Source organism: Balaenoptera ricei, chromosome 18, assembly GCF_028023285.1.
Source record: "Balaenoptera ricei isolate mBalRic1 chromosome 18, mBalRic1.hap2, whole genome shotgun sequence".
Classification (NCBI taxonomy): Eukaryota; Metazoa; Chordata; class Mammalia; order Artiodactyla; family Balaenopteridae; genus Balaenoptera; species Balaenoptera ricei.
In genome coordinates, this window is record NC_082656.1 from 349,397 (window position 1) to 362,433 (window position 13,037).

The following is a 13,037-nucleotide window of genomic DNA, read 5'->3' on the forward strand; positions in this document are numbered from 1 at the left end:
AGAAAGCCCACACACAGCAAAGAAGACCCAATGCAGCCAAAAATAAATAAATAAAATAATTTTTTTTAATTTTTAAAATTAAAAAAAGAATCTGCCTTCCAATGCAGGGGATGTGGGTTTGATCCCTGGTCAGGGAACTAAGATCCCACATGCTGTGGGGCAACTAAGACCACACGCTCTAGAGCCCACGCACCACAATGTAGACGCTGTGAGCTGCAACAAACGATGCCCCATGTCACAACTAAGACCCAATGGAGAGGGTTAGGGAGAGAGGAAGAGAGGGAAAGAGAAAAGAAATTCAATTAAATTTAACACGAATTTTAATCTTTTATCTTTCAGGTAAAGAGCAAAAAATACTCTTAAAATTGCTAGTAGAATTTTAAATTGGCATGACAGGGACTTCCCTGGTGGCGCAGTGGTTAAGAATCCGTCTGCCAATGCAGGGGACACAGGTCGAGCCCTGGTCCGGGAAGATCCCACATGCCACAGAGCAACTAAGCCCGTGAGCCACAACTAGTGAGCCCACGTGCTGCAACTACTGAAGCCCGTGCACCTAGAGCCCGTGCTCTGCAGCAAGAGAAGCCACCACAATGAGAAGCCTGCACACCGCAATGAAGAGTAGCCCCCACTCGCCACAACTAGAGAAAGCCCACGCACAGCAACGAAGACCCAATGCAGCCAAAAAAAAAAAAAAAAAATTGTCGTGATATTTATGGAGGGATAATCTGGCAATATCTACTAAGTACATACCCTTTAACCTAGAAATTTCATTTGCAGCACTTTATCTCACAGATATGCTTGCGTACATAAGCTACAAACAGGTAAGGATGAACTTACTTTGTTCTCTACTTCATTCCCAGTACATGCCTGCTCTACAGGCTGTACTCAATAACCACATGTTAAATGACTATGCAGGACGATTGCGAGAGGGGATGTATGTACAGGGTTATTCAGGAGAGCACTTCTTATATACAGAAAAAGAGCAGAAATAACATAAATGCTTGGTTAGGTAAATTATGGCACTTCCATATAATGCAGCTTTTATAATGCATTTATTTTCAATGGTAAAATAAAGGAGAATGCTCTTTATGTTAAGACGTAAAATGATTTTAGTATACTACCATTAATTTGGTTTTTGGTTTTTTTTTAATTGGGAATATACATATGTATTTGCTTCGAATTTCTCTGAAAAGATACAAAAGATTGGTAACACTGGATGCCTCAAAAGAGAGTTAAATCAGGTGCCAGGGCAAGGGTGAGAGGGAGAGGTTTCACAGCACACCTTTTTGTACCTTGTGAATAGGAATATATTACCTTTTGAAATAAAAACTTTAATAGATTGTTAAAGTCTAACATATTAGATATAATAAACCAAGCATGAACCAAAACATAATGGCAAGTTTCCGCCTACAGAAATAAATAGAATTAAAGACCCTAATAGACACGGCATGTGGTAACTTAAGCTACAGGTGTGTACTAAGACTAATCAAGGATGGTGCACTATATATGAAAGGAAGGAAGCAAAGGACGGGACTCAAAAAAACTAGTATTTAAAATATGAAAGTGGAAGATGAGTTTGTATTTAATGCTATAAATAATAGAAAGCCTTTTAAAATTTTTCTTTTGGTAAAGTGAAGTTTTACTTTTGATGAAATTCAATATATCCACTTTTTCTTTTATACTTAGTTCTTTGTGTCTTCTCTTGGAAACCTCTGCAGATGCCACTGTCGCAAATATATTCACCTACATTTTTTCCTAGAAGGTTTATAGTTTTAGCTAAAAATGCATTAGTTCTTTTTAACTACTACACTCCTGTGATCATGTCCATTTCTAACTTTGAAATGAATAGGACTGATGATTTGGCTTATCAGTTTACAAGTTTTAACACCTAGTTAGTATACAAGCCTTAAATTATTACAAATGAACAGAACTAACAATGTGTGGTGGGTCAAACAAATTAACACATTCCACTGGTGAATCTCCAACTCCTGGCTTGTTAATACATCCATGTCATTATCGGAGTATTTTCTGGGGAAGCCTTCAGTAAGAAAAGAACTGATATATTTTATTCTTTAAAAGTCAAGACGACAAGACTTCCCTGGCGGTCCAGTGGTTAAGACTCCGTGCTTCCAATGCAGGGGGCACGGGTTCAATCCCTGGTCGGGGAACTAAGATCCTACATGTCACGTGGCACAGCCAAAAAAAAAAAGAAAGTCAAGACTACAAAAGATGTTCCTGATGTCTCAGATTATTTGTTGAGTCAATGGATGATTAATAAACTGATACCCAATTTCTCTTTGACACATCAAATAATTCTAAGATTCTTACCAGACTGTCACCTTTACAAACTTATATGAGTATAACGTAAAGAACTGACATACTTGTATTTCTTCACGTTCTTTTTTATCCGGAAAAGTTCTCGCAACTGTAGAATACTTTTCAAAAACTTTGCGTTCCTTTTGTAATTTCCTCATTTCCTCCTTTTTAAACTCCTCTACTCGAGCCAATTCTTTTGCTTTCTGTTGTTCAAAGTCAGCAATTTCTTTCCTAAAACAACCAAACCACGTTATAATCTAAGGAGACCACCTCAATACAGTAATCCACATGTGGTACCAAAATGGAACACCAATGACAACCTGGAACTGAGGAGCTGCTAGTTTTGGTGAATCCATCTTCAACCCACAGCAGTGAAATAACAGTCAATTAACTCAGTAAAGCACTACTCAACAAGCATTCACTGCATACCTACTATGATTCAAGTACTACACTACGTACTGGAGAAACCACAGTGAAAAATATAAACATCCTTACTCCTATAAAGCTTCTTACATTCTAGTGGGAGCGACAGATGACAATAAATAAGATTAACAAGTAAAATATATGGAACACTGGAAATGTTAAGAAGAATAAACCAAGGAACGTGGTTAGGAAATATGGAGGTTAGGAGCCTGAAATTATGAACGGAGTCATCTTGCTGAGGCAGTATTTGAGGTAAAACCTGAGGGACATGAGAGAACAGCCATGGAGGTATCTGGACAAAACAGTTCAGGCACAGGGAACACCACATGCAAAAGCCCTGAGATTGGGACATGCCTGATGTGTTCAAAGAACAGGCAGGAGGCCAGTGTGGCTAAAGAGACAGAACAGTAGGAGAAAACGTCAGAAAAAAAGGGGGGGTGGGGCGGGAGGCGGGGTGATAAATTAGGGTCTGTGGACCACTGTGAAGACCCTGGTATTTAGCTTAGGAGCACGCGGGTCGGAGGAACTGCCAGGACCCGGGCTCCTTCTGGATGCTGTGTCAAGAGCACGGGGAGAGCAACGACAGCAAGACTGTGGAACGAGAGGTCCCTGGCTCACATCCTTCCACACAAGTGCCATCCACAGACAAAAGTGCCTTCGTGGGAGCTCCAGGATCCAGGCAGGAGAGGAGAAACGCTGGTGAAGCCTAAGATCAAGGACAGCCACTCAGAGAAGGCAGGCCCATGCCCCAGTGCCAGGCTTACCAAATGTGGTCTTGATGCACTGAAAACAGCCCCACTGCCAAAGGACCCAGGAGGAGCCATGCCCATTCATGCCCCTGGAAAGAGACCCACGGACCTTGGTCCTGCCTATAGATCCTGATACAGCCCTGTGACCTAGCTCCAGCCCTGCTCTATGTGGTACGGAGTCAGTCCTGCCCACCCAGGGGCCTGGTAGGAAGCTGCTCAGAAACCTGGCAGGAGCCCCACCCATCCTCACGCCTGGAAACACACCTCCTGTCTACAGACTCAACAGTGGACCAGGAGGCAGCCCCATGACCTAGCTCCAGCCCTGCCTGACTGTGGCCCAAAAGGTAGTCCTGTCCTACTGGGGATCCAGCAGGAACCACAGCTGACTGCAACCCTGATAACAGGCCTACCAACTGTGGACCCAGCTACAAACCCACTTGATTGTGATCCTGGAAGTAGACCCACCCGTCCAGGGATCCAGCAGATGAAGGTCTTTACCTGCCAAAAACAGTCTGTAAAGACAGGAACAGGTGTTTGTTCTTTCAAATGCAAAGACATCAACACAAGTCCACATAGATCACCAAGAATCAGGCAAACGTGACACCACCAAAGGAAACTAATAAAGCTCCAGTAACCAATCCCAAAGAAATCGAGATCTAAAAATTACCTGACAAAGAATACAAACTAATTGTTTTAAGGAAGCTCAGCAAGCTACAAGAAAACACAGATAAACAACTCAACGAAACCAGGGAAACAATATGAGAAACAAGACAAGAAGTTCAACAAAGAGCTAGAGATCATAAAAAAAGAACCAAAAAGAAATTCTAGAGCTGAAGAATACAAGGAATGAAGTGATAAATGCAACAGAGAACTTCAACAGCAGACTCAAGCAGAAGAGAGAATCTGTGACTTCGAAGACTGGTGATTCAAAGTTATTCAGTCAGAGGGGGAAAAAAGGGAAAAGAATGAAAAGGAGTGAAGAAAGCCTGCAGGATTTATGGGACACTATTGTATGAACCATATACGCATTATGGGGGTCTCAGGAGGAAAAAAATCAACAAACCTTTAGCTAGACTAAGAAAAAAAGAGAGAAGACTCAAATAAATAAAGTCATAAATGAAAGGCAAGGCATTATAACAGATGCCTCAGAGATAAAAAGGACCATATACAAATAATTATATTCGAAACCACTGGATAACTTAGAATGGTTAAATTCCTAGGAACATACAACCTACCAAAATTGAATCCAGAAGAAACAGAAAGCCTGAACTGACCAATAACAAATAAGGAGACTGAATCAGTAATCAAAAACCTCCCAAAAAAGAAAAGTCCAGGACCAGATGGCTTCACAGGTAAATTCCACCAAATAGTCAAAGAAAAAATTAATACCATTCTTTTTTAAACTCTTCCAAGAAAAGAAGGAATACTTCCAAACTCATTCTGTGAGGCTAGCTATCACTCTGATACCAAAGGCAGACAAAGATACAAGAAAGGAAAACTATAGGCTAATGTCCCTGATGAATACAGTGTATAAATCCTCAAAAAAATACTAGCACACCAAATTCAACAGCACAGTAAAAGCGTTAAATACCATGACCAAGTGGGATTCACCCCCAGGATGCAAAGTTGGTTCAACACACACAAAGCAATTAACATGATGTAAACTGGTGCAGCCACTGTGCGAAACAGTATGGTGGTTCCTCAGCATCATTCACAATAACCCAAACATAGAAACAACCCACTTGTCCAGCTGTGAGCCAAGGAAGGCTAAGGATCGCCAGAAACCAATAGAAGATACAAGAGAAAGCATGGCTCTGCTGACACCTTGACTTCAGGCTTCTGGACTCCAGAACCATGAGAAAATAAATTTCTGTTGTTTCAAGCCATCCAGTTTGTGTATATTTTGTTACAGCAGCCCTAGGAAACTAATACACTGGCCAAGATGGCCCTTGAATTCAGAGCTCCACACTGATTTTCAAATTTCAATTTATGACCTCATCACAACAATTCTCCTTTTAAGACATCTTTGACCACAGTGGGTCATTTTATTTAAAAATTCTTATGTGGTATGTATTTCACTTCCTTCTCTCACTTACATTGTTGGATTAATAAGAAACGTTTCAAATAGTTCAGATATAATCTTAAAAATAAAGCTGAATCACCATACATTTTCCCCCACTTACAGATGCAAACTGACCTGAGTTTTTCCAAGGCACTTTCTCGTTCAATGCGAAGTTTAGCTAAAGATGTGTTCTCAGCTTTAAATTTTTCTATTTCTGTCTCCAATTCAGTAACTTTCTCTCTCAAAACTTGAGATCGAGCGTTGTCACCTATAAGGTAAGCCACAAATACTGAACTTCACAAAAAGCTTTCAACAGCAAAACACTAGCTAGCTATTACACTAGGAGCCAAAAATATGGTAAACACCTGTACTATTAAAATGCATTAGAAACGATGCTTCTAAAAACAAAGAAAAAAAAATTATTATAGTCTAACTTTCCAGATAGAACAGCCTAAATTTAAGAAAGAATCAAACCATTCTACCTCAAGAGTATCAATCTGATGACAAACGAACATTATATATTAAAAAAAATCAAATAAATTTTTAAACCAATATACATAAATAGCTTAAGAACATGAATAAGTATTTGCAAGAGACTTAAAGCTCTAATCAACACCAAAATCAATGTTTACCCCCCACTAATCAAAGAAATACAAATTAAGATCTTTTTCTGTATCAAATTTGCTACTTAAGAAAATAGCCAATGCTTTTGTCTTTCAACTACCCTTCTGGAAAATAACCCTGATTTGTAACACAAGGCTAAAATACACATTATCTACCCTTAGACCCACTTCTAAAAATCTAGTTAAAGAACGAACTTATAAAATCATACAAATCATTTTGCACAAAAATATGCGTTGAAGTGTTATTTCTAATAGTGAAAAATAATTTGTATCCAACATTAAAGAAATTACTAAATAAAATTATGCTACATTCATATAATGCTCTGCAACCATTTTTAAAGTATACAAAGAGTTTTAATGATATGGCCAAAGCATATTATACACCTGGTCAAAAAGGATGAGGCGAGTTATATGTCTCTACCATATGAAAAATACACAGGAAAAATGAATGGAAAGAAATATCCCAAAATGATATCACAGTTACCTTAGGATAGGTTATAAACATTTTTGCTTCTACACTTTCTAACTTCCAAACTTCCTGCAAAAATTACTATTTTTAAAATCAGAGTATTTTTAAAAATTACCTTAAGTTATAATTTCTATTTTAAAGCACCTATGCTTTGCTAGACACTCAGAATATAACATGACATAATAGAAAACTGTTTTCAATATAAGTTAAAAAAATCCATCACATAAACTAAATACTATATAGCCACTAAATGGAATGAGACAGATGTGTGTGTATTAGAACAATCTTCAAAATTTATTATAAGCAAGGTGCAGAACAGTATATAAAAAACATGTTTTCATTTGTGCAGAAAAGAGGATTATATACACATTCACACATGTGCTTTCATATGCATGGAATCTTTGTAGAATACACAAATGAAATGGGAAAGTTGATGTCTCTAAGAGCCCAGATCTGGGGAAGAAAAGAAACTTGAATTTTACTGTATTTCTTCCTCATTATATTTGGCAAGTGAATGCATGAGGTAGCAAAAAAAAAAAAAAAAAACTAATTAAAAAAAATACACACACACAGAGGTAGCACAGTAGCACAAACCACAAATTGGGTATTCCCCAGTTATAAAAGAAACTTAAATGTTATCTCACTTTATAATAATTAATTTTAAAGCCTTGGCAATAAGACACAGGCTAAAATTTGAAAAATCTGAAATCACAATTCTTCCAAATCTCTTATACTAGTGACTATTACATTATTTAGACTCACAAAACAAATCAAATTTTAACAAATTACCTACTAAACTTTAATAAATCACCTACTAGATTTCCACTGAGCAACTAGAAAGGTTGGGATTTTAATAAGCATTCTGACAACATACTGATAAAATATTAAACCTGTAACATTCCATTACATATTTTACAATGCTCTGACTTACCAGGTGGTTGGTCCTGATTTATGTTTAACTTGGGTTCATTTCCCAAGCGTGAGTCTGATTTAGATTTTGGTTTCAAAGAAGGGAAGAATTTCATCATCAGATCCGAGGTAGGAGGAGGACTTATGCTCCTACTGGATTTATTCAAGCCTTCTCCCTTCTTGACCGGTGCAACCTTCCTTTTTATTGTTTTGTCCAGTACACATATTTCACTCTTATTAGGGTAGGTTGTCTGGGGAGTCCCATAAATGGCTTCATTCCCAAGAATAACATCATGTTTAAATGAATCATCTTCAAGGTCAGTCCAAGTTCTTTCATCATCAAAGTCAATTTTACTCATAGATGGGTGTCCTCTTGAGGAATCAGAAGCTTTATTTTTCAAGCTTGTTATTAGGATAGACTCGTCACTACTGTAATCTTTATCAGACAAATCTAAATCAACATCTCTCCTCTTATCTTCTTCTTGAGTCCTGGTGTCCCTTAAAGGTCCCCTCCCATCACAGACTTGTGGACTATCTTCTCTGCTGCTGAAACCCCTCTCTTTATCCTCAGTTGATGGTTTTATGGTGACATCAAGCTGTTCCTCAGAATCAGTGCTATCATCACTGTCTGTACCACCTCCGTCGTCGCTTGCGTTCCACCTAGTTGGACTTTCACAAGTGCTCATTTGGAACACTTTCCTACTGACCTTACAGGACTGCTCCTGCGGTCCGTCAGGTGAGGACACTGAATCAGGCCGCTGGGGTGCAAGCTCACACTCAGCCTGACTTTCACACTTGGTACGGTCTGGACCCTCATTTTGCTTGCACTCACTAATGGGACCTGGTGGTGTTGTCTTCTCTTGCTGCACAGCTTTGACTGGAGTAGAAGACAGCCGGTGACCTCTGCAGATCTGTTGGTCCCTCTCTAAGATCTTCAGTACAAATGAGGAATTACTAGAAAATGATATTTCATCAGCAGCTTGTTCTAAAAACAAAAATTCATCTAATTCCAAATTTTCCTTTTCCTTTTCTCGTTCCCAATTCTCTAACTTTTTCTGAAGAGAAATGTCAAGAGAAGATTCTGACTCTTTCAAAGTCTCACTTACTGGGCTCTTAGAAGCCATGCAGCTGGCCAGCCCTGTCGAAAGGGGAAGTCTGTCTTTACCTTGTGTCTTATTCCAGATTTTGCAACCAACGTCACAAGGTTTTGTACACTCGGGTACATTTTCTTTATTATTAGATTCTACCTTTTTTTCTAAATTGATCTGACCTCTAAATTGCCCGTCACATTTCTTCCCTGCCAGTATCTTCAATCCTGCTGGAGAGAGACTTTTCCTATTGTTACCCTTAAGCACTTTCGGCTTCTGACTGAGTGTGACACAACCACTCTTTGTTCTGGTTTTACTGTTCTTTTTGACAGAAAGGTTCTCTGTACACAGTTCTTTACTTATGAGAGCAGTTTTCCGCTGGAATTGTTGTTTATCTAATTTAAACACAGGTTTGTCCTCTGAAATGCTCTGAGTAGTGACTAGTTTACTTTCTCTCCCCTTCTGAAACTTAGATTTAGCATTAGTAAATCTAGCTAAACCTTCTCCTCGTTTTAAGAATGGTTGTTTTGGTTTTGCTTTGATTAGCAAGGATCCTTCTGCTTCCTAAAATAAAAGAACAATATTTGAATTAATTCTGGTATATCCAAGTAATCCCAAAGTTATTTTTAAAGCAAATTATAAACAAATCTCTAAAGCCTTAAAATAATTTAATCAAAATAGTAGAAATGCTAACCCTTAGCTGTTTTTGTTTCAGTTCTTGTTCTTCCAACCGAATTTGTTCTTCTAAGTAGTCTTCAAAGGTTTGTTTCCTTTCTCTAATAGCAGCTTTAATAGGCCTAATCATAAAAGTAAAGTTATTTAACATTCAAATCATGTGGTGAATACTTTACACTTAGTGTGCCTGATACAGACACCTCTGACTGAGAACTAACCTTTTTCAAAGTCACAGATCCCCTTTGAGAATCTATTAAAAGCTACAATCCCACTCCATCTCCCAAAATATAGAAATACACATCACTCTACACGTGATTTGAAAAACCCCTCTGAAGTCCACCTACTGACCTTAGATTAACTTTTGAAGTAACATATTCATTACATAAATAAAATATATTTCAAAAATAGTTCATTAAATACATTCTTTAAGATCCTTAATAATATAAACAAAACAATCAAAAGTCATTTGCCATTCCATAATGTATATTAAAATACTTAAGAAAATAATAAACAACCTCACAGTTGATATTTTATCTCTGACATAAAATTTTTGAATTCTGTAACCACACCCACTCAATTATTATTTATAAGTGATACCATGTGTGAGACTCCAATATATGATTTTTTCTCTTCTCCAAAACAGGATTTACCTATCTGAGAGAAGATTAGTTTTATCCAGATATTTCCCTTAGGTGAAAAAACTTTGCTCAATTTTTCCAGTACAATGTCAAACTGATGTATCTCCCCAACCTGCTTCTGTTGCTGACAACATGGAATAAGTTGGACCTTCAACCCTTTACTTAAGAGCATACCCAGGCAAAAACAAGAAAACTATGGATTTTTCAAACAAAGAAAGCACCAATAATAATGACTATTATATTAAATTCCTTCCAACATGGATGATACCTTTCTTCAATATTAACCACTTCTGAGGAATCACCAATTTTTTTTAAGTTCGTATCGTTCCCTTCCTGAATCTCTTCCGTCATTTTCTCCGAACATGGTAAAATACCTTCTCCTAGGATAAAAATTAGGAACAATTTAGTTCAAAAAAAAGCAGATTAAAGTCTTAAAACTTGAGAATTTTACAAGTTACTGTATTAAAAAAATATTTAGTTAAACTTAATGTATACCAAAGATTTTAGAACTCTCAAGGATTTCTTTAATATGATAAAGAAAAACTACAAAATGCTCATGAAAACACAACATGCTGCTCTCCTTTCCAGTCGACCTCTCAAAAACCCGTGCCATAGTACTGGCTTCTGTGACCTTCTGACAGGGAGCCCTTTGTTCGGCCACACTGTTACCTGACTGATTAAATGTGGAAGCAAGTCCTTTGCTAGGACTGGACTTTATTCAAAGTATCTGGTGTTGAGTTCTCAATTCAGATGAACTTCGCTGGCGAGCTACTGAGGACTGAGACCCCCAAAATAATCCAGAAGCCATTCTGTGAAGTTGACAAGTGAAAGTCTGCAGACAGGAAAACCTCTCCCTTTACACACTGAGAATTCCCACTGCAGTGAATGGAAGATCTGTGTGTGTAAAGAGCACGTGAGCAGAGGGGGTTCAGCCCCAGAGAAAGAAGGTGTCGAGTTGCCTTGGTAAAGAATTTATACACCACGTGGTCACAGCTTCTTAACAGGGCAGCAACAGGAAACTAACAGAGCTGTAATGACGAAGTACTTTGAAGCATAGGGCACTGTTTTAGAGGTAATTCTACAAAATAAAACTTTACTTGGGGACCTTCAAGATGGCAGAGAAGACGTGGAGATCACCTTCCTCCCCACAAATCCATCAGAAATACATCTACATGTCGAACAGCTCCTACAGAACACTTACTGAAATCTGGCAGAAGACCTCAGACTTCCCAAAAGGCAAGAAACTCCCCACGTACCTAGGTAGGGCAAAAGAAAAAAGAAAAAACAGAGACAAAAGAATAGGGACGGGACCTGCACCTCTGGGAGGGAGCTGTGAAGGAGGAAAAGTTTCCACACACTAGGAAGCCCCTTCGCGGGCGGAGACTGCAGGTGGCAGAGGGGGGAAGCTTCGGAGCCACGGAGGAGAGCGCAGCCACAGGGGTGCGGAGGGCAAAGCGGAGAGATTCCCGCACAGAGGCTCGGCGCCGAGCAGCACTCAGCAGCCTGAGAGGCTTGTCGGCTCCCCCGCAGGGGCGGGCGGGGACTGGGAGCTGAGGCTCGGGCTTCGGTCGGATCGCAGGGAGAGGACAGGGGTTGGCTGCGTGAACAGAGCCTGAAGGGGGCTAGTGCGCCACAGCTAGCAGGGAGGGAGTCCAGGAAAAAGCCTGGAACTGCCTAAGAGGCAAGAAACCACTGTTTCAGGGTGTACGAGGAGGGGGGGTTCAGACCACCACCTAAACGAGCTCCAGAGATGGGCACAAGCCGCGGCTATCAGCGCGGACCCCAGAGACGGGCATGAGACGCTAAGGCTGCTACTGCAGCCACCAAGAAGCCTGTGTGCAAGCACAGGTCACTATCCACACACACACACACACACACACACACACACACACACACACACCGGGGACCTGTGCAGCCCGCCAAGCCAGGTCCTGTGATCCAGGGACAACTTCCCTGGGAGAACACACAGCACGCCTTAGGCTGGTGCAATGTCACGCAGGCCTCTGCCGCCGCAGGCTCACCCTGCATTCCATACCCCGCCCTCCCCCGGCCTGAGGGAGCCAGAGCCCCCGAATCAGCTGCTCCTTTAACCCCGTCTTGTCTGAGTGAAGAACAGATGCCCTCAGGCGACCTACACGCAGAGGCGGGGCCAAATCCAAAGCTGAACCCCGGGAGCTGTGCGAACAAAGAGAAAGGGAAATCTCTCCCAGCAGCCTCAGGAGCAGCGGATTAAATCTCCACAGTCAACTTGATGTACCTGCATCTGTGGAACACCTGAATAGACAATGAATCATCCCAAATTGACGCAGTGGACTTTGGGAGCAACTTGGGATTTGCTTTCTGCATCTAATTTGTTTCTAGTTTTATGCTTATTTTAGTTTAGTATTTAGAGCTTATTATCATTGGTAGATTTGTTTATTGATTTGGTTGCTCTCTTCCATTTTTTTTTTCCTTTTTCTCTTTTTGTGAGTGCATATGTGTATGCTTCTTTGTGTGATTTTGTCTGTATAGCTTTGCTTTTACCATTTGTCCTAGGGTTCTGTCTGTTTTTTGTTGGTTTTTTTGTAGTATAGTTCTTAGCGCTCATTATCATTGGTGGATTTGCTTTTTGGTTTGGTTGCTCTCGTCTTTCTTTCTTTTTCTTTCTATTACTTTTTAAAAAAATTTTTAACAATATTTTTTATTTTAATAACTTTATTTTTTTCCTTTCTTTCTTTTTTTTTTCCTCCCTTTTCTTCTGAGCCGAGTGGCTGACCAGGTTTTGGTGCTCTGGCCGGGTGTCAGGCCTGAGCCTCTGAGGTGGGAGAGACGAGTTCAGGACATTGATCCACCAGAGACCTCCTGGCTCCACATAATATCAAAGAGCAAAAGCTCTCCCAGAGATCTCCATCTCAATGCTAAGACCCAGCTCCACTCAACAACCAGCAATCTACAGTGCTGGACACCCTATGCCAAACAACTAGCAAGACAGGAACACAACCCCACCTGTTAGCAGAGAGGCTGCCTAAAATCATAATAAGTTCACAGGCACCCCAAAACACACCACCAGATGCGGTCCTGCCCACCAGAAAGACAAGGTACAGCC

At 39.9% G+C, this 13,037-nt stretch overlaps 1 protein-coding gene across 3 annotated transcripts in view; it reads right to left on the bottom strand.

Annotated features, from left to right (window-relative positions):
* CENPJ (centromere protein J) overlaps positions 1 to 13,037 on the bottom strand; it is a 62,671-nt gene that overhangs the window by 26,477 nt on the left and 23,157 nt on the right. For all 3 annotated transcript variants that reach the window (XM_059903454.1, XM_059903452.1, XM_059903453.1), the window contains exons 5-9: positions 10,221 to 10,332; positions 9,334 to 9,436; positions 7,574 to 9,203; positions 5,686 to 5,818; positions 2,382 to 2,547 (exon numbers count right to left, since the gene is read on the bottom strand). In XM_059903454.1, coding sequence (XP_059759437.1) covers positions 2,382 to 2,547; positions 5,686 to 5,818; positions 7,574 to 9,203; positions 9,334 to 9,436; positions 10,221 to 10,332 — 2,144 coding nt within the window. The remainder of the gene's footprint in view (positions 1 to 2,381; positions 2,548 to 5,685; positions 5,819 to 7,573; positions 9,204 to 9,333; positions 9,437 to 10,220; positions 10,333 to 13,037) is intronic.